The sequence below is a fragment of the Acanthopagrus latus genome, chromosome 18 (genome assembly GCF_904848185.1).
Source record: "Acanthopagrus latus isolate v.2019 chromosome 18, fAcaLat1.1, whole genome shotgun sequence".
Lineage (NCBI taxonomy): Eukaryota > Metazoa > Chordata > Actinopteri > Spariformes > Sparidae > Acanthopagrus > Acanthopagrus latus.
In genome coordinates this window covers 1,836,606-1,856,815 of record NC_051056.1, presented here as the reverse complement: position 1 = coordinate 1,856,815, position 20,210 = coordinate 1,836,606, and the positions used below count along the sequence as shown (strand labels likewise).

The 20,210-nt window shown below is 43.1% G+C and overlaps 1 protein-coding gene across 2 annotated transcripts in view; it reads right to left on the bottom strand.

Annotated features, from left to right (window-relative positions):
• The window catches only part of mgat4b (alpha-1,3-mannosyl-glycoprotein 4-beta-N-acetylglucosaminyltransferase B), a 110,702-nt gene that overhangs the window by 24,981 nt on the left and 65,511 nt on the right, over positions 1 to 20,210 (bottom strand). For both annotated transcript variants that reach the window (XM_037077379.1, XM_037077380.1), the window contains exons 7-8: positions 14,087 to 14,162; positions 7,715 to 7,829 (exon numbers count right to left, since the gene is read on the bottom strand). In XM_037077379.1, the coding sequence (XP_036933274.1) occupies positions 7,715 to 7,829; positions 14,087 to 14,162 (191 nt within the window). The remainder of the gene's footprint in view (positions 1 to 7,714; positions 7,830 to 14,086; positions 14,163 to 20,210) is intronic.

The window sequence follows — 20,210 nt, the reverse complement described above, 5'->3', positions numbered from 1 at the left end:
CTGGCCCTTCAGAGGCTGAAACGTCCAAACAAATCAGGGCGGAGCAGCAGGGGCAGGAGCCGAGCTGAGCTCTCTGTCGGCCTTTCAATTTACCCTCGTCATGGTTCGGTCCAGTGAGACGCTCTTTTCAGTTCAGTTCAGTTTTTGACCTTTAAATCCCTGAGAACGTCCCCTCGCCTCAACTATGCCTGAACTGTGTGTTCATAGAAATGAAGACAATAAAGATGTGAAGTCAGGAGTTCATTCAGGCATCTGCACTTTAAAAACGGCCACCTCACATTCTGGTTCAGTTGGAGATTCATCCAGTGATCTCTGGACAACTGAACCTAAGAATGTACAAGGCACCTCAGGACAGAAACTTACAGAGTGAAACACTCATCAGGAATTTTAATATTACAGAAATATGTTTTCTAACCACATTTGGTGTGAAAATGTCTCTGTCTATTTAGAGATGTATCTTCAGACAGTAAATCTGCAACTGAAGCACCATTTTCACATGTGAAGCTACTTTTTAAGAAAATAATGCGATGGGCTAACATTAGTGTGAGCTCCACAACAGGCTAACATCAGTGTGAGCGCTCCACATGCTCACATCTGGTCATTATCTCCATGATTATTCTGGTTCTGCTGTAACACTGATTGGATCTCAGAGCTGGATGATCTTGGACTCTCCGACGCACTTATTCTCTTTGAGAACAACAAAGTGCGACACACACTCCTCCTTTGACTTCACTGTCAGAATACCCATCATGCAACAGTTTCATCAGCTTCACACGCAGAGGGAGTATCACATCAGAGGATTTCTGTCTTAATGCTGAAACAGAAGTATGAGTTTAAGTATGTTCTGCTCTGCACACGTACAGTCACGCTTAAATTAAAGGGATCAGAAATGCCTCTAAACATAAATCGGACTGAGTTCTGTGTGTGTGTGCATGCACTTGTGTGTCAGCAGCAGAGACAATATAACACACATAACGTTATAATTGATTCTTTTCACCACTATCAGTGAAATCTGTCACATCGTGGTGAGGTTGTCTCGCCTTTGGGATCTGTCCTGTGAATTCATGTTTTATTTTGAAAATAACTCTCCTCTCGTTTCAGATCACGTGCCCTTCCTCTTGTGTTCCTGGTCTGACATCATCCCTAATTCCTGATTGTTTGCACCTGTGTCTCCCTCCCTCGTGTGTGTGTGTGTATAAAGTCTTTGTCTTCCCCTGTCTGCGTCGCCTAAGTATTTCGTCGTCTTGTCATGTACCCAAGCCCTTGTCTCACAGTCCTTGAAAATTACGTCTTGTTAAGTATTATCTTGTTTTATTTTTCTGTGTTCAGACCTCTTAAGAGAGTGATTTTGATTTTGTAAATTTTCTGGTTAGATTTTGTGTTACAGTTTAGAAGTTTTGCATTTGTTTCTTTTTCCTCCTTTGGGAGCGCTTTCTGTTATATTTTGGTTTTTGGATAGAGTAGAGTATTTTTCATAGCCTTGCGCCATCCTCTGCGGAGTGACTTTTCTTTTGTTAAATTTCATATTACAGATATTAAGAGTAGAGTAGGTTTTCCTCCTTCGGGAGCGTCTTATGTTGTTTTGTCTTGTCTGTCCTCAGAGATTTTTCATAGTGTTTTATTTATCACGTCTTCTGAAGAGTCGCGAATCAGAAAAATAAAATATTGATTCTACTTCTGTCAATCTGCATCTGAGTCCTCTCTTTTGTCCCAAGTCTGACAAAATCAATAATTCACACTGAAAATGTTTAATTTGTTTTGGTGGAGGAAGCGAGGCCTGGAGCAGGGAGACGATGCGGAGACTCTGGACTCAAACCAACATGTCTTCACCTCAGTACTACAGAACAGTCTCAGGGTGTATGGTCCAACTGAAGCTGGTGATTGGAGGAGGGAACTCAATGACACACTAAACAAACATAGTGCATGTAAACAGACAGAGCTGGATTCTGTTTACCTGACAAGAAGTCTGATCGTCTGATGCAGTTCAGGAAAAGCAGATTAAAGATTTGACATTTAAAGCTGTAAATTTCATTTAGTTCAAACTATTTGTGTTGTGTAACTTTTTGCAGCATAGATAGGACATATATCACACAGTTACAAAAGCATGTAACTGATGCTCTTAACAAGACATTAATTGAAGCTTATACAGCAAAGTTTCAGGAGTAGGACCACACCTCAACAGCACCAATTCCAGTATCCTTATAAATAACCACCTGACCCTCTCCTTTTTTTCGCTCTCGTATTCTGCGCCTCGTATTTTGCCAGATACGAAATCACACAAGATCACGCAACATCGCCTCGAGCACATCCAAACTTTTGCACGGGCAACATTACTCACCTCATTATGGACTTCGTATCACTATCCCCGTCGGACGATGACCTTTTCAGACGAGATCAGGATTACCATTCACCAGAAGCCGACAACTTCCGCTTCACCTCTTTACCCGAGACCCCAATTTCAGTGACTCAAAAGACGCCCAGGAAACGAGTGAGTTCAAAGAACACCAACTCGGTCTCATCCATGGTCCGTATCCCACCTGGTTTATCTCTTCTCAACATCCAAGATTACCATAGTTTGCCCGAAGAATCCTCTGTGTCTCCCAGTCCACCTCCTTCAGCAGCAAAGAGAGGACGAGGAAATTCTGGAACAGAAAGTCGTTGTCACTGCAGTTCGCCGACTCCTTCGCCTCCGAGACGCGAAGCCTCCCACCATTGTTCCGCCAACACCTGCCGAACAACTCGCCGGTTGCAGCGTCACCACACTCCGGTGAGATCCCCTGACCGGCCTTCATCTTCAAAAATGACAGATTGGACAGTAGCCCCTCTCCAGAAAACTTTAAAGGACAATGACTTCTGTTTCACTTCTGTTGTTCTAGCCATTACAACAGCCAATCTTTGGCACCGGGATGCCAGCGCCCTCTATTTATTGTCACACCATATTGCTTCAACCGGAGCTCATGGCACTGAGATGCCAGTGCCTTCTCCTGCCTGTTTCAAGCAACCACAACAGAGTGCTTCAACCGGGGCTCATGGCACCGGGATGCCAGCGTCTTCTCCTGCCTGTTTCAAGCAACCACAGCAGAGTGCTTCAACCGGGGCTCATGGCACCGGGATGCCAGCGTCTTCTCCTGCCTGTTTCAAGCAACCACAGCAGAGTGCTTCAACCGGGGCTCATGGCACCGGGATGCCAGCGTCTTCTCCTGCCTGTTTCAAGCAACCACAGCAGCTTGCTCCAACTGGGGCTTCTGGCACCGAGATGCCAGCGCCCTCTGCTTCCTGTTTCCAGTAACCACAGCACCTCGCTTTAACTGGGGCTCATGGCACTGAGATACCAGCGCTCTCCACTTACTGTTTCCAGTAACCACAACAGCTCGCTTCAGTCGTGGGCTCCTGGGACCGGAAAGCTAGCGCCCTCTGCTTCTTGTTTCCTGCAACCACAGTACCTCGCTTCAGTTGGGGCTCCTGGCACCGGGATGCCAGCGCCTTCTGCCAACTATTTCCAGCAACCACAGCACCTCGCTTCAATCGGGGCTCCTGGTACTGGGATGCAAGCGCCCTAGGCTGCCTATTTCCAGCAATTACAGCAGCTTGCATCAAACAGGGCTCCCAGCACCAGGATGCCAGCGCCCTCTGCTGCCCTTTTCCAGCAACCACAGCAGCTTGCTTCAACCGGGGCTCCTGGTAACGGGATGCCAGCACCCTCTTCCAACTATTTCCAGCAACCACAGCAGCTTGCTGTAGCCGGGGCACCTGGCACTGGGTTGCTAGTGCCCTATGCCTGGATGCAGGGATCTTCCATCTCCCAACTCCATCAGTCCCAGCAGCTCATGTCAGCTGGGGTCATTGGCACCGGGATTCCAGCACCCATTCTTCCCCCTCAGCAGGCAACCACTAATTTCACTTTATCCAACTGCCCACACCGAGCTGCACCAAAACCGAACAAGAGCTTCAGCCTTCTCTCGCCTGTTGTTGGCAGCTCCACCAGCACCCATACCTCCAAAACAGGTGTCATCTGCCCCTTCTGTCATCTTTCCTGTAACCAATGGCGTAGATAAGAAAGGCAGACCCATCATTCACCAAGGAGGTCGTTTGATTTGCAGCAACTTCAACAGTACCGCATGCACCATGTCCCAGTGCCGCTTCCTCCACGTCTGCTCCCTCGCATGCCCGCATGCCCACACAACCATCCATATCTTTCAAAATTAAATTAAATTTGCCCGTCCTCAGTTTCTTAACTTCCACATCAGCCCCCTTGGCATCGCAACCAGGAAATACTCCAGAAAGAAGCATATCATCATCGATCTTTCAGCACCCCACAGTAGTGTCATCCCCAGCATCAATAGCTTAATCCCAAGTGAGGACTTCTCCCTTCACTACGCCACCATCAACCATGCCATCGCCCTCTACTTATTGTTTCCAGCAACCACAGCAGATTGCTTCAACCGGGGCTCATGGCACCGAGATGCCAGCGCCTTCTCCTGCCTGTCTCAAGCAACCACAGCAGAGTGCTCCAACCGGGGCTTCTGGCACTGAGATGCCAGCTCCCTCCGCTTCCTGTTCCAGTAACCACAGCACCTCGCCTCAACTGGGGCTCCTGGCACTGGGATGCCAGCGCCCTCCACTTACTGTTTCCAGCAACCACAGCAGCTCGCTTCAGTCTGGGCTCCAGGGACCGGAATGCCAGCACCCTCTGCTTCTTCTTTCCAGCAACCACAGTGCCTTGCTTTAATCAGGGCTCCCAGAATCAGGATGCCAGCGCCCTCTGCTGCCCTTTTCCAGCAACCACAGCAGCTCACTTCAACCAGGGCTCCTGGCACTGGGATGCCAGCGCCCTCTGCCAACTATTTCCAGCAACCACAGCAGCTTGCTGTAGCTGGGGCATCTGGCACCGGGTTGCTAGTGCCCTATGCCTGGATGCAGGGATCTTCCATCTCCCAACTCCATCAGTCCCAGCAGCTCATGTCAGCTGGGGTCATTGGCACCGGGATTCCAGCACCCATTCTTCCCCCTCAGCAGGCAACTACTAATTTCACTTTATCCAGCTGCCCACACTGAGCTGCACCAAAACCGAACAAGAGCTTCAGCCCTCTCTCGCCTGTTGTTGGCAGCTCCACCAGCACCCATACCTCCAAAACAGGTGTCATCTGCCCCTTCTGTCATCTTTCCTCTAACCAATGGGGTAGATAAGAAAGGCAGACCCATCATTCACCAAGGAGGTCGTTTGATTTGCAGCAACTTCAACAGTACTGGATGCACCATGTCCCAGTGCCGCTTCCTGCCCGTCTGCTCCCTTGCATGCCCGCATGCCCGCATGCCCGCACAACCTATCTCACTGTAGCTAGTTTCTTATAAAGGACCTGAAGAAGGTTTCCACCCTGGACTTTCCACACAACCATCCGTATCTTTCGAAATTAAATTAAATTTGCCCGTCCTCAGTTTCTTAACTTCCGCATCAGCCCCCTTGGCATCGCAAACAAGAAATACTCCAGAAAGAAGCATATCTTCATCGATCTTTCAGCACCCCACGGTAGTATCATCCCCAGCATCAATAGCTTGATCCCGAGTGGGGACTTCTCCCTTCACTACGCCACCATCAACCATGCCATCGCCCTTATCAAACTTGCCGGGAAAGGGTCTTGGCTCTCAAAACCAGACATCACCAGTGCTTTCAAAGTCCTCCCTATTCACCCCGACTTTTGTCGTTCCTTAAGTGTCTGCTGGTGTGGTGCATATTACTTTGCCGTTAGGTTCATCTTTGGTTGCAAAGCAGCCTAAACTCTTCGACACGCTATCTCAAGCCCTCTGCTGGATCCTGTCTAACAACCATGGGATTCCATTCCTCATCCATCTCCTGGTGATTTCTCATCATCTCTTCTCCAGGTGACTGAAACCAACGATGCAATGGCTGAACTTTTCAGCAGTGGCGAGAGGATGTGTCATGGGTTTAAGGTCGTTCATGCTGACAAACTTTGATGGTGAAGGAGGAAGGTCATGATGTCACCAAATGTCTTGAGGTTAAAGACTGTTTGATTAATGAAATAATAATGCCAAATAAACTCCATCATTAAATGTCCCACAGTTTAATTATGAAGCTCTTCTGTGTGTTAAAAACGGAGACTCATCTACTCACCAGTCCGTCTTTACAGGCCCACTTTAGTTACACACTGTTCTAACTCTGACTTTAACCTGTACTCTGATCAGTTTATATAAAATCTGTATAGCAATTGTTTAGTAAGACTCTTATTGGTGTTGACTTTTAAGTCATGTGACTGTGATGTTGTCTGTTTATAGCCTCACATTAGCTTCTAACTGCTACACACTTAATTTATGTTCATCTGTGAAGATTATCTTGATGAACAGAGCCTGGGAGGATCAGAAACTTGTGTTTGACACAGATTATTTTCTTATTTTATTTTCCATGCCAACTTCAGGGTTAGCTTTAATGAACAAAGTCATTTGGAGACAAACTTCAGTGTTCGTCGAAAGCTAACCAGACTGTGAGCATACGATGAAAGTCTGACTTGTTCATAGATGTGGCCTGTGGGTGTGTCTGTGTCATTAGCCACTAACACGATATTCTGGGGACTGTTACAGACAATGTTCAGAAGTTCAACCTGCGCTCGCTCTTCACAGACAGCGATCGTTACCATGACAGTCAATTCTTGTTTGACGGAGTCTAAAACTGGAACTGTTCCTTTAACACCTGCAGGTGTTTGACCACCTCGGCTTAAAGTTTAGTGTTGGCGCTGTGTGAGATCACTTTGTGTTGTTACAAAGACGCTCTGCTTCGTTGTCGAGCTGCTCTGTCTCTACGGGGACGATGGGGAGCGCTTGATTCATCTGTCCCCAGCCTCAGTACTGACGGGCTGAGCACCCAGGGACCTATTAGAGGGAAGTGGAGCAGCAAAGCCTCATGGGAAGAAAATGACGATGGGTAATTTGTGTGTATGTGCGTGTGTGTGTGTGTGTGTGTGTGTAAACACTGACTCGCCTCACACAAACACACTGTTTTGTTTTGTGTGTGTTTTGTGCCATTCAGTGTTTATTTTAGTCAAACTGTACATTTTTGTGTACAATTTTGTCGTCTTTTGAAGAAAATATGTTTGTTTGAATCAAATCATTAATTATTTGTCATATGTTTTGTCAGTTTTGGTAAATAACTACATTACTGAGTCATCTCTGTCTAATTGTTGTCATGCATTTTTAATTTTTATGTCTCCCAAACATTTGAAGGTGTCCGGTTGCCATGGTGACATCTTAAAATGTGCTAACCAGAGCCCAGATCAGCTGGAGCTTCCAGGCGAGTAACGCCTGCGCTCCATATGTCGGCTGATTGGATCCAGGACCACAGGAGTCATTGATTAGCTCTGACAGAATCGTTAGAAAGCCGATCAGCCCGAGGAGACGCTTCAGTTCATCTGCTAGTTATAATGCAACCATCAGACGGACTTCAGCTTCCTGCTTCACCTCGCTGCTCCTACAGAAACTTCTCAACTGTGAGCCTCTTTATTGACCTTTGAGAACACGATGTGACACCAGAACTAATCCCAAAGGTCCACTTACTCCTTGTCTTAGATCTTTCAGCCACATCTCACAGTCTGCAGGACGCAGAGGACTAACAAAATCTACATACACATCATCACAAGAACATCATCTGGATTTATAATTCAACGCATCATAATTATTAATGTGAGGCTTGTTGTTATTGACTCACCGATGAAGCCGAGCTGAGAGAACTCCAGGATCATCCACTCCTCCAACGGCTGCTGCAGAGCAAAGTTCTTCATAGTGGTGAAGTAGTTTGGACGAGCCACTATATCGTCCTCTAGCTGTGTGTGAGAGAGAGAGAGAGAGAGAGAGAGAGAGAGAGAGAGAGAGAGAGAGAGAGAGAGAGAGAGAGAGAGAGAGAGAGAAAAGAGACTTTAAAAGTACTGATATGAAATAATACAAAAACAAATTGAGGTAAATTTCCATATGTATTATCAGCTACATAAAGTAAAAAGTACTCATTTGGTATAAAATTAGTAATCCAGAGGTTCCCAACCTCAGGGTCAGATAAATATAAAGATAAATCTGAGGGGTTGTCACACGATTAATGAGAGAGGACAGAAGAACAAACACAGTTCTGATACACAAAGTGGTATTACTGGAGAGCTTGATGTCTTGCAGTAAATGAAACTGACATCAGAGATGTTACAACGGACCTGAACAGACTCCTCGTAGAGACTGAAGGCGGAAGAAGACTCAAGATCCTTTACTCCAGTTCAAGTGCTCATACCACATTGTACAAATACTTACAGTATAACTTATACGCTTGAATTCCTAATGAGTTATATTATCAGTAAAATGTAAAAGTATCCAAAATAAAAGTTTGTGTTATTACTGATGCATCATTTATGTGATGGTATAAAAAAAACAGTCTGTCAATCAATCAAATCAACACTGGAAATGTAAGCAGCATGGAATCATGGGAGTTTTCTGGCACACGGGTTCTCAGATGAGGTGATGTTTTAAAGTTTTCTTCACCTCGGGAAGAAGTGAGGATTAATCTGGTGTGATGATGTAGGAACACAACCCAACAACATGTAGAACACACATCAGGTCCTTTTTATTCATAAACACATTTCGATCTTGAGTGTTGATGTTATAATTGAGTCGTGGTCTGGCTGATGTCAGATCTTTGTGCAGCTCTGAAGTTTTTAGATGAAATAAAATCCCTGGTGGTCAAATATGTCTCTGACCAACAGAAAACTGCTGCAATGAAGATGCAATCGTTGAAACAAGGGTCTCACACAGACATCGTTCAGAGGCAGAAGACATGTTGACTGATCAGTTTTACTTTTGTTCAGCAGAGACACACATTCATCTTCACAGTAAAGATACCTGCTACCTGTTCCTGCTCCCTGACAGACATTTACATCCTCCACTTTTATCCCAGGGGAGTTGACACGAAGTAATTATCTTCTCCACCTCCTTCCTCCAACACCACACACCACCGAGGAAACACTCTGCAGAGTTCAGAGGGAGTTTAGGTGTCATAACAGACAGTCTGACTCTGCGCTGCTGTCAAAACACTTCCCAGCTCTGCCACTGCCAGCAGAGATGATGGCAGGGAGATCGCTCCATCACTGGAAAGTAGCCAGGAAAAATAACCCCGGTTTAGCTCCAGCAGGGCCAGCAGTGTTCAAGGACAAACCTACAGAGTCATAGATCACACTGAGGGCAACAGACCCAACTAGAACATTCATCTCCAGAAATCCTCTTCAGTCTCGACTGTGAAAGAGACCAGACACCTTCCTGAAAACAGAAAACACTGCTCACTTCACCGAGAACACACTCAGACAGGAAAATACAGGAAGTTCATTTACATTTCAACCAGAACAATATGGGTCCAAATATAGCTCCCTAACATCTCTTTTATGGTTTCACACTGGAAAAAGGGGCAGCTGTAGCTCAGCGGGTAGAGCAGGTCAACTAGAGATCGGAAGGTCATGGTTCACATCCCGGGCAGGGCTGAGCTGCATGTCGAAGTGTCTTTGAGCGAGATACTGAACCCCACATTGCTCATCAGTGAGGGCCCTGTGATGAGCTGGCGACTTATCCAGGGCGTACCCTGCCCTCGCCCTGAGACAAGGCTGGGATTGGCTCCAGCAGCAACACCCCGCAACCCCATGGAAAGGGATAAGTGGTTACGGACAATGACATGACATGACACTGGAAAAAATGCCACCTCAGAAATAAGAAAAAGAAGAGGGCACACAAAATGTTTCTTGTTGTTAATAAAAAAAAAGGACATTTTCCTAAAAAAAGTTTCCTAAAGCTGACTGAAATGTTACTTTCAAGCTGCTTGCATCTCATATTGAATGTATAAATTACACAAATATACTTTGAGACTTTGAGAGCTTTGAAGTTAAAGCGGTGAAGTACTGAGTTGAGGTTCGTAGTATTTCCACTGCATTATATTCTCTACTCTTTAAACCAACATTTCCATCTTTGTTCACTGATGAACTCCACTGCTTCAGTTCACATAACAACATTTACACATATATACGGGCAATATATCACATTCACAATAACTATATGTGACCCGACTCTTATCTCAGGAGGGGCTGGTGTAACAAAGATAGCTGATATTGCCAGAGACCGCTGTTCAAGAGTACATCTTAATATTTGCCAGCATGAAACCAATGCATGTTTTAAAGAGACATCGGGACATTTGCCAGAACTTTACAAAGTGGTTGTTGTCCCTCAACAAGATGAGAAAAGAGATGGCTGCCAGGCCAGGGATTGCTGTGCATCCCTGCATTTTACCATTTGTAAGTATGAAACCCTGTAAGTATGAAACTATATGTGGACTATGCGGGTGCATGCGGCCCCCACAAGTTGCAAGTCTGGCCTCAATATCTGAGGAGTGACCCGTGCTTTTCCACTGCATGCTACGGGCTCGACTCGACTCGCCTTTTTTTTCCCTGGGAAGAGTCGTGAAAGGTACCTGGTACTTTTTTTCATAGCACCTCTGCTCAGTTTGAAGCCAGCCAAGGTGATACGCATGCTGATTGGTCAGAGAAAATCATCATCCAACAAGAGCTTCAAGACCAGCCTCTCTACCGGGCCGCGCACATGGCATCAAAACAAACATATTGATCTGGTGCTGAAAAAAGAAGAAACTAGATGAAGAAAAACAGTAAGGTTTGCTTTCATGATGTGCATTGAGAGGGAGCTTTAATGCTGAATTTTTAGCTAGCTTAAAGTGAAACTCCCACCAAAAAGCAATCAAAGCTTTATTTGCGACTGAATATGTGTCAAATCTTCACGTAAAATCACAATTAAGACAAAAGAGGCACGTTTAAGATTTACTGTGGTTTTGTTTTTGGGCAAGCGGGCACTTTTATGCTAGCATCAAAATTGCTATTTTTAAAGCACTAAGAAGGCTCGACACAACATGAAACTTTGCTCGTAGTATCGCCAGGATCTCTACACATCTCTACACGTAAAAGTGCCCCTGCACCCCATTGAAAATTAGCTTGCCCAAAAACGAAACTAAGCTAAATCGTAAAAGTGCCTCTTTCTTCATAATTATGCTTTTATACGAAGACTCGACTCATATTCAGCTACAAATAAAGCCTCGGTTGCTTTTTGGCAAAAATTTCACTTTAAGTGTTCGCTTTAGAAAAGGTGTATATGTCACATGTGAATGCCATAAGACTGACTGAAGTGATGGTTTTCTGTGAATCATAGCAGGTCCAGCATGTTGGCATTACATTTGGGAGGGAGGGTGTGTTGTCAGGCAGATCTCTGTCATGTCTGCTTCATCCTCGTCCAGTGGGAGCTGCTGGTCCGTCATAGACCTCCTCTGCTTTTCAATATTTGCGACGTAACAGTCCTTTAGGATTATTTTTTTGATTAATTTAACAATGTTAGTGTGTTCTCAGTTTATAGGTCTCTAATGTAAAGTTTGCTAAACAACACTCATACATATTAGGCCTGTTGTGGATCATCATAGACTATTGTGGCAGTAGAGTATCGCTCTGAATGGATTATTGTTAACTCTGCTGAGGTAGTCACATCTTTCTTTACCACATTTATTATAATATCTATTGTGGCAATAGAATTTGAACAAATTGGCCTACATTCCTAAAGTTTAGTTATGTTTTTGATGTATTACTTTGTTTTATTCAAAAGAATCATAGTAACACAAAATAAAGTACATTTAAAGTAAACTATACCATATATGACCGTTAGTTCTGCCCACAGAATATAGGTTAAGACCATAATCAGTTAGGCACAAGTAGTCCACTTTTTAAACCTGTGAAATATACACAAACACATTCCTTCAATATCACAAAGTGCTCATCAGGGACACTGTAATATATATTGCAGGTTCAATATAAAATCAGATTAGGAATTTCTGCATTAGTGCAACATAACTCATTTATAGTATAATTATTTGCATAGGACCTATTTTGCTTAGTAATCTCTCTCTCTCTCTCTCTCTCTCTCTCTCTCTCTCTCTATATATATATATATATATATATATATATATAGATGTTTAATGTTTAATAACATCATCTTCGTCATCAAATCTGACTTTTTATTATTTGTTTTCATTTAGTTTTCGTCCGTAAAAAAGTTGAAGTTTGTTGATGAATATTTTTCGTAATAGTCTTCGTCAACTAAATTAACACTGCTCTAGAGGATCCCAATCATTTACCTTGTGTTATCATTTTCTATCAGTTCAGCTTGCTTAGGTGGGTCAACTTAAGATGTTTGATTCTAATTTGAGAGAGGTTTTCACACCTCTAGCCTGTTTCACTATTAAAATGTAATACACTGTTGCATCTCTGAGGATCACCTTAAAAGGTTTAGGAATCTAACCATTGCAGTTTGACAAAATAGGGGCCAAACAGCATGTTGCACAGGGCCCCCAGAAAGACAGCCATCCAGCCCTCCTCACCTCCACAGTCAACTGACTTAGTCCTTCCTCTCTGGCGGGTCAGCACACCACACTGATAGTGTCACCATGAGCTACAGCTCCTGCACCTCCCACCTCCACACTACCAGAAGAGGACTCCGCCTGGAGCGCTTGACTACTGTACTATCAGATTCGTATTGAAAATAATAAATTACTTTTGAAACTACTTCTAGCTTCAGTGTCCACATTTGGATCCTCACTCCAGCCAGCCTAACAAACGGCCTTGGTGAAACCACTGCATGCAGGTGGAGAGTCTGATTAAAGACCTCCATCACTAGTTAAATGTTCTTTCTCTCTATGAAATGCGATTCCTCTATAAGCATTTGAGTAAAATATCAACATGTGAGATCTCCTCAGTGTGTTACCCTTCAACAGGTGGCATCCAGCAGCACCTGCTTTAGTGTTCAGATGTGAGAGGAAACAGGAGGAAACAGTCGCTGCCTGTTTCTTCTTCTTCTCATCTTTAAAAGGAACAAAGAGTGTTTGTTGAAGCACTGAGACACCTCCATTAACTTCCCTGTCAGTCTACCCACAATGCAACAGTTTCGTCAGCCTCAAAGGATTACATCAGAGACACTTTTTATTTTAATGGCTGTCCTGATTAATCAGATTCAGTGCAGGGACATCAGCTGAGTCCCACATGTGAGAGTCTAAAGTGAAGTCTCTATCTGAAACACACTTCTCAACAAGATGTTCTTGAAATTGTTGGATTTTGTTTTTGCTGCTGCAGCTCTCAGGGTGTTTGATGTGAAACTAAGGGCCTGTGTCCACATTGCATTTTTTTCAGGGATGAAAAGTTCTGGCTGTGATTTCAGCTTTGAGAGGAAAAACACTGCATGTGCATCTTGTCTCTATGACAACAGCATGCTGACAGCTGCAGGCTGTATGATGGACACTGATCCTCTGAGGTTCACTTTGTCTTTGAGATCAGGACATCATAGGAGGAGGATGTGGGTGATGACATCATCCATAGGAGACAAAAATACGGTGATGTATGAGTCAGGTTTGAGTGTAGATGACTACACCAGACGATGAAGTTTTTTAGCAGAAACATTAACTGTCACTGTATGATCCTGGAGCTGGGGCTGGGCTGATCACTGTTAAATGATCTGTTGAATAACTCAAAGTGACTTGTTCTGAACAGACACTCTCTTCAAGACTGTGTGATGGAGGCATCAGGTGAGTCAAACTGACACTTTACTGGACTGTTTGCTTCCTGGCGTCAGTGCTTCAATGAATATATTCATAAAAGTCAACAGCGACGAGCAGGGAGTGTTTATATATGCATTAAAATGTTAATATGAGGTGTGGAGGGGGCGAGAGAATCCATCAGTCAGCTTTTATCAAGTCCTCCACGATGAAACAAACAACATGTTGTTTGTAACCCACAAACAACAGTTTGTGATGTGACCAAGGAGAAAACCACAAACACGTTGAGAGTCAACAGGGATTCATGAAATGTGAAATGATCTGTCTGCTGTCTATTCAATCACTGTAAGGCTCAGTGAAACTCAACACTTCCTGCAGGTGTTTCACATTAAAAGCCCACCAGAAAAGGCAAGATACATTCAGCTGCTTTTATTTTGAAAATCTGTACACTGTGTTCTTTCCTACCTGGACATAGTAAGTTCCTTTAGATTGAGCGTACATCATCAGGAAACAGTAGTCCAGGTTCTGTTTCGTCCTCCACCTGAGGAGGAGGAGGAGGAAGAGGAGTTGGAGAAGGACAAAAAAGAAGACAGAGGAGATAAATATCATAAACAAGAAGAAATATTTGCCTTCCACACACACACACACACACACAGTAAGCTATAATAACAGACTGCTCAGTGGATAATCAGAAAAATGCCGCCAGGGACAGAATAAGACCCAATGAGCCGTGAGATTACACACACACACACACACACACACACACACACACACACACACACACACACACACACACACACACACACACACACACACACACACACTGCTACTGTCCTGTATGTGTTAGATCCTGAGTGTACCAGTGTGCAGGAGGTACTGGACCACCTCTCCATTATAAAAAGTCAGTTCCCTAAACCTACAAGGTGTTACTTGAATGTGGATTTGAAGAGGGACTGCTTCAGCTTCAACTGTTGTTAAAATACAAAGTTGTGGGCACTGATTTTATGATTCTTTGGCAATAAGTGTGCAAAAGACCTTAAAGGTTCTTAAAGGTTACTCTAGTCTACCAAATTAAAACAGTCCATAATGGTTTACCAAAGGCCCCTAAAATTCATCCCAGCATCAAACCCAGTTCTCAGATCATTTAGAGGAGAGCTGTTTTAACAGCATGGTTGGTGGCTGTTTCTGATTCAAGGAGTATTCAAGTCAGGTGCCAAGTCAGCGGAAGCTGGGTAGACGTTTGGACGTAGACAGTGTGAAGCTAGGTGAGTCTCCTCGCTACCAGCTGAAGCAGTTCCTCTTTAAATCCATATTAAAGTAACAACTTGTAGCAGCTGGTCCAGTACCTCCTGAACAGGGGTACACTCAGGATCTAACAATGTACACAGCTGCACACACTGATGTGTGTGTAGACAAGCCCAGTGTGAGTGAACATGATGAAAACAGTAAAACACATCAGAAATGGGTTGAAGCTGGATTTTAGGGGGAGACAGGTGCTTGACATAGGTTGGGTGCAGTTGTGAGACCACTCAACTTGGTGCAGATAAACTGGTGATGAAGGCAAGCTCATTTAATTAACCATGTTTGTCCTCATGGCTAAGATAAATTGAGCCTTTTCACTCGTCAGTAACTGACTGAACATGTTGAAGATCCACATTTAGTTTGTCAGCATTTTCCATGCTAGCGTTGCCAAGACACACCAAAGGCAAAGGTCATACCTGAGCCATGCTCAGACCTTTATCCTGCAAACAGCCTCCATAAATTAATTAGAGCATAACAGCCCAACAGTGTGACGTCAAATATTAAACCATCCACCACATAGAGTTTAATCATATCATTGTCTTATTGGTCATGTATCAGATGTTGAAACTGAACTCTGGACAGGTACTCCTTCAGACAGCCCAACATCAGTGTTTAAATGCAGACTCATTACATTAAGAGCAGCCTCAACAGTGACTGACCTGTCAAAGATACAGTCTCCATGTTTTAGTGTGAACTAATTTAGTCTTTCCTTCACACTGACGCTTGTATGTACCCAATCTTCACTTTGCAGTAAAGTCTTTGATTCTCTTCTTCATCAATCCTCTGACCCTGATCAGCTGACTGGATGATGGAGTCTCTTCAGAGGTCACAGTGACTCACCAGTCTCTCCTCTCATCGCTCTCATAGCTACAATCCTTCCTCATTTCTGCCACTTCAGACACTCAGCTAAGAATCCTTTGAAACTTCTCCATGTTTGATGGAGTGAACCTCCTGAAGTGAAGTTTGTTTTTCTTGGTCCAACTCTTCACAGTTCTTTATTTTGAAGGTAACTGATGCATCATCTGTCCACTGATCCCTTCGTTTGTTTTCGTTATTTGTTATATGTTTTTGCATATGTTTTGTTATGTCACCATCCATATTAGCTGCTGTTAAGCTAAACCATCAATGTTTTCACAATTGAAACTGCATATTTAATATGTTTGTGCATTCATTGAGACAGATCAGGAGGCAGGTATTTGCTAACCCTTTTTTGGTCTCAAGACGGTTTAAGTTTCTTTTTTTCTTTTTTTTTTTTGCCATCATTTGATTATGGTGAAGGAGTGGCTGGCAATCAAATTCTTAATTCTTAGACAAGGAGGAATGACAAACAGTCTCTGCTCAGCTTCAATCTGTAACTTTGAAAACTACAAACCACAAACCTTGTTGTAATAATGGACTGAGACCTGAATTTCAGCAGCCACACCAAGACAATTATGAAGTCAGTCTGCTGTCACCTTAAGAATTTATCCAGGATAAAAAGACTTATGTCTCTGCAGGATTTGGAAAAGCTTGTCCATGCATTTATCTTCAGCAGCCTCGACTACAGTAATGGTGTCTTTACAGGACTCTCTAAAAAGTCCATCAGACAGCTGCAGCTGATTCAGAACGCTGCTGCTCGAGTCCAAACAAGAACCAAAAGCCAAAGATCACATCACTCCACTTCTCAGATCTTTACACTGGCTTCCTGTATATCAAAGAATAGATTTCAAAATCCTGCTGTTGGTTTATAAAGCACTGAATGGTTTCTGGCCAAAATACATTTCTGATCTGCTGCCATGGTCTGAACCATCCAGACCTCTGAGATCTTCAGGTTCAGGTCTGCTTTCAGTCCCTGGAGTCAGAACTGATGATGGAGAAGCAGCGTTCAGTTATTATGAACCACATACCTGGAACAAACATAAAACTCATAAAACTGCTTTAAAAAGGGTTGTAAATGCAGGTTAGATTACTCATTCTCTCAAACTGCTCGGTGGTGTTGTGGTAGAGTCAACCCAGTCAACAGAATACCTATACATATTGTTTACATATCCGTAACTGACTGAACATCTTGAATAACTAAATTTAGTCTGTCAGCATTTTCCATGTTAGTGTCACCAAAACACAAGAGAGACAGCTGACCAATACTTGACAGCTGGAGGGGTCAGCCAAGACAAGGTCAGACCTTTATCCTACAAACATAAAATAATTCGAGTGTCATAGCCCAACAGTGTTAGTACTAATAAAACTTACAAATTAAACTATCCAGCATATAAAGTTTAGTTATATCAGAGTTTTATTGTCCATATGTACAATGTTGAGGTCTTTTCTCCCCACTGATGCTTGTATGTTCCCATTCTTCACTTTGCTGGAACTGTGACTCACCGCTCTGTCCTCTCATCACTCTCATAGCTACAATCCTCTCCTCACTTCTGCCACTTCAGACACTCAGCAGCTTTCAGGTTAAAGTTGAGTTCGACACGTAGTAAAACAAAGAGCCTGTCACAGCCCTCTGTCTGTGGGGTTGTTAACAGTTCATCAGTTTGTTGTGACTCAGTGTTACAGGTCATCTCTTCAGCCGTGTTCCCAGCTCCCCGGGCACTTACATTGCTTTCCTCCATCTGTGTAGTAGATGAACCCGGATTTTACGTCACCTGACTGTTCAAGCCATTAACACCTGTTTTCATTTGTTTCATCTGCTCTGCACCTCCTCAGCTACATCTCATGTCACTGTGGATCAAATGTTGTTGCTGGCTGTGAATAGTGTTGCCACAATTACCTTGAAAAAGTAATCTGATTACTCCTTTAAAAAGTAACTTTGTTACTTTACTGATTACTTGTTTTTAAAGGTAACTAAGTTAGATTACAAGTTCCTTTGTTATATTCAGCAGCTGCCTACAACACCCCTGCCGCCATCATAAAAATGACGACCCGTTTTGCCAATACTCACTTTATTGGAAGTGCATTTTAAACAGTAACGCCAAGCATGGCATTGATAGTACTAAGGATCTTGTTTATTATGGCACCAAACGAGGGCGAGTCAACTGTATTTAGGCGCATTTCCTCTACAACATACCGCCCGACCAACTTCTTCAACTCTCCCCCACTTACTTGTTTTGCACCGAAGTCCAGATTTTGTTGTCTGGATGAAGTTGAGGCCGTGGCTTTGCTGGCAGCTCTCTGCTTAACACCACCTGGTAGTGGGACTGAACTGTGCTGCGACTCCAAATGTTTCTTCAAATTTAACGTTGTGTTTTTGAAGCTTGATAGTACTTTGTCACCAGCACAGAGTGTAAAACGAACCTTAATAATTTCATCTTTAGCTGACACCAACACAAAATATTGACCGTATTTCCTGCTAGAAAAGGCGCATCTCTCTCCTCCCTCCAATGTTGTTTGTGTTTATGTGATGGCGTGGTGTAACACCTGAGTGTTCCTCATGCTGACAAACATGACTGGTCTCAGACGTGACATCACTCCCCGAGACACAAGAAGAAAGCAAAAATATATATTTTTACTAAGGAAAATGACAAAAATAATAGTAATGCACAGTGACTTGAATAAGTAACTTTAATCTGATTACTGGTTTGGAAATATTAACGTCTTAGATTACTCATAACTGAAAAAAGTGGTCAGATTAGAGTAATGCATTACTAAGTAAATTAAGTTTCTAAGTAACACGTTACTGGCATCACTGGTTGGGAACGTGTCAATGTGTGAGTAATTATGACAACAATTTCAAGAAACATTATCAATACATTATAATAATATAATGTATTCTTTGGATGTCAGTATATTATGTCAGTATGTTGGTTCTGAGGTAATAGGAGGACCACCAACAATCATGTTGTGGCGAACAGATGTACTTTATTCTCTGTGTGATGGGAAGTGGCAGATACTGGGTTGAAAATCTATTAGGAAGAACATGAAGAAAGTAGGAGCCACCGACAAACAACTAGTGACTGGTCAATGCTAAACAAATCTTATTAGAAAGAAGGAAAGCACAAACATTGAGAAAATAATTGAAAACTGGTGCACGATGACAAGACACATCTACCATCATGACCACAAAGACGTGAGCTGAAGCCAGATGTTAGCAGCTGCTGGTCGACTCAACGATCTACCGACTTGAACTTAGACACATAAATCAGTTTGTGGGTCAGTTGGTGTTGACAGATGATAACCTCCAGCTCTTGTTCTCTAATGTACATCATTTCACTGCCTCACTGAACAAATCTACACCCAGAGCAACATCAACTCCACCACCGTCAGAGGAACGATGATCCACTGGATCAACTATCAGCTGGATCCACACGGCTCGTCTCAGTCCATACGTTCAGGATGGTACCAGAAACAGCTCAGAGCTCAACATCAGCAGCATCTTTTATTTTTAAATATTTTATTATTAGATTTTATACTTTATACTATAAGCTGAAAATACTGCTGATACTTACACTTGAATACAATTTAAAATGCAGAACATTTACTTATATTTTAAGATTGTTGATTAGTTAATTTAATGTAAGTAAACAATCTGATAAGTTCCTTGAAAACATGACTGAGTGATAAAGTTGTAATGTATAGAAAGATTTGAGCTCAGACACTGAAACATGTCTCTTATGTTTCTATTTCAGCTGGACAGCATCAAGTATTTGTAATAAATGTACTTTTTATCTTCTCCAATTATCAGTAATGAAATTAAGATTACATGACGACGAGCGACATGAAACACAACTGATGCTCGGTAACATCTTTTAAAATGTGTCCTGGATTAAATTCCTCACTGAACGACAGACAACAAGAAACAACTCTGACTAATATAATAAAAACTTATTAGAGGAGGATTTCTCTTCATGTGGCAGCTGATGCAAACACTATAAAGGATCCTAGTAAAAGGTTTAATTAAGTGTGACCTTCACAGCTTTGTTTATGACTTCAGTCTGAATGTGAAAGTGAAGAAAGCTGTGTGTGACGGGGAGTTTAGCGAGAGGCAGCCTCTGTGCTGTTTATAGACTTCATGGTCTGATGTGTCTGATGTGACTGGAGCTCCTCCGGCTCAGAGTCCCACCCTAAAAACAGACCAACATCACATCAAAAGTATCTCTGTGTAACTTTACGTAGCATGTGATGAACACATAGCATCTAAATCCTTCAGCCTGCAGACAAGAAGCTCCCTCCACCTCCACCCCTCTGCCCTCTAATTGTCTTTATTGTACCATGAATACCCCCCACCGACCCGGCTCATCTCCTCACACAGCAGTTATCCAGAGTTTAAAGTGTTTACTTACTACAGGGAGTCGATGGCCTTTTT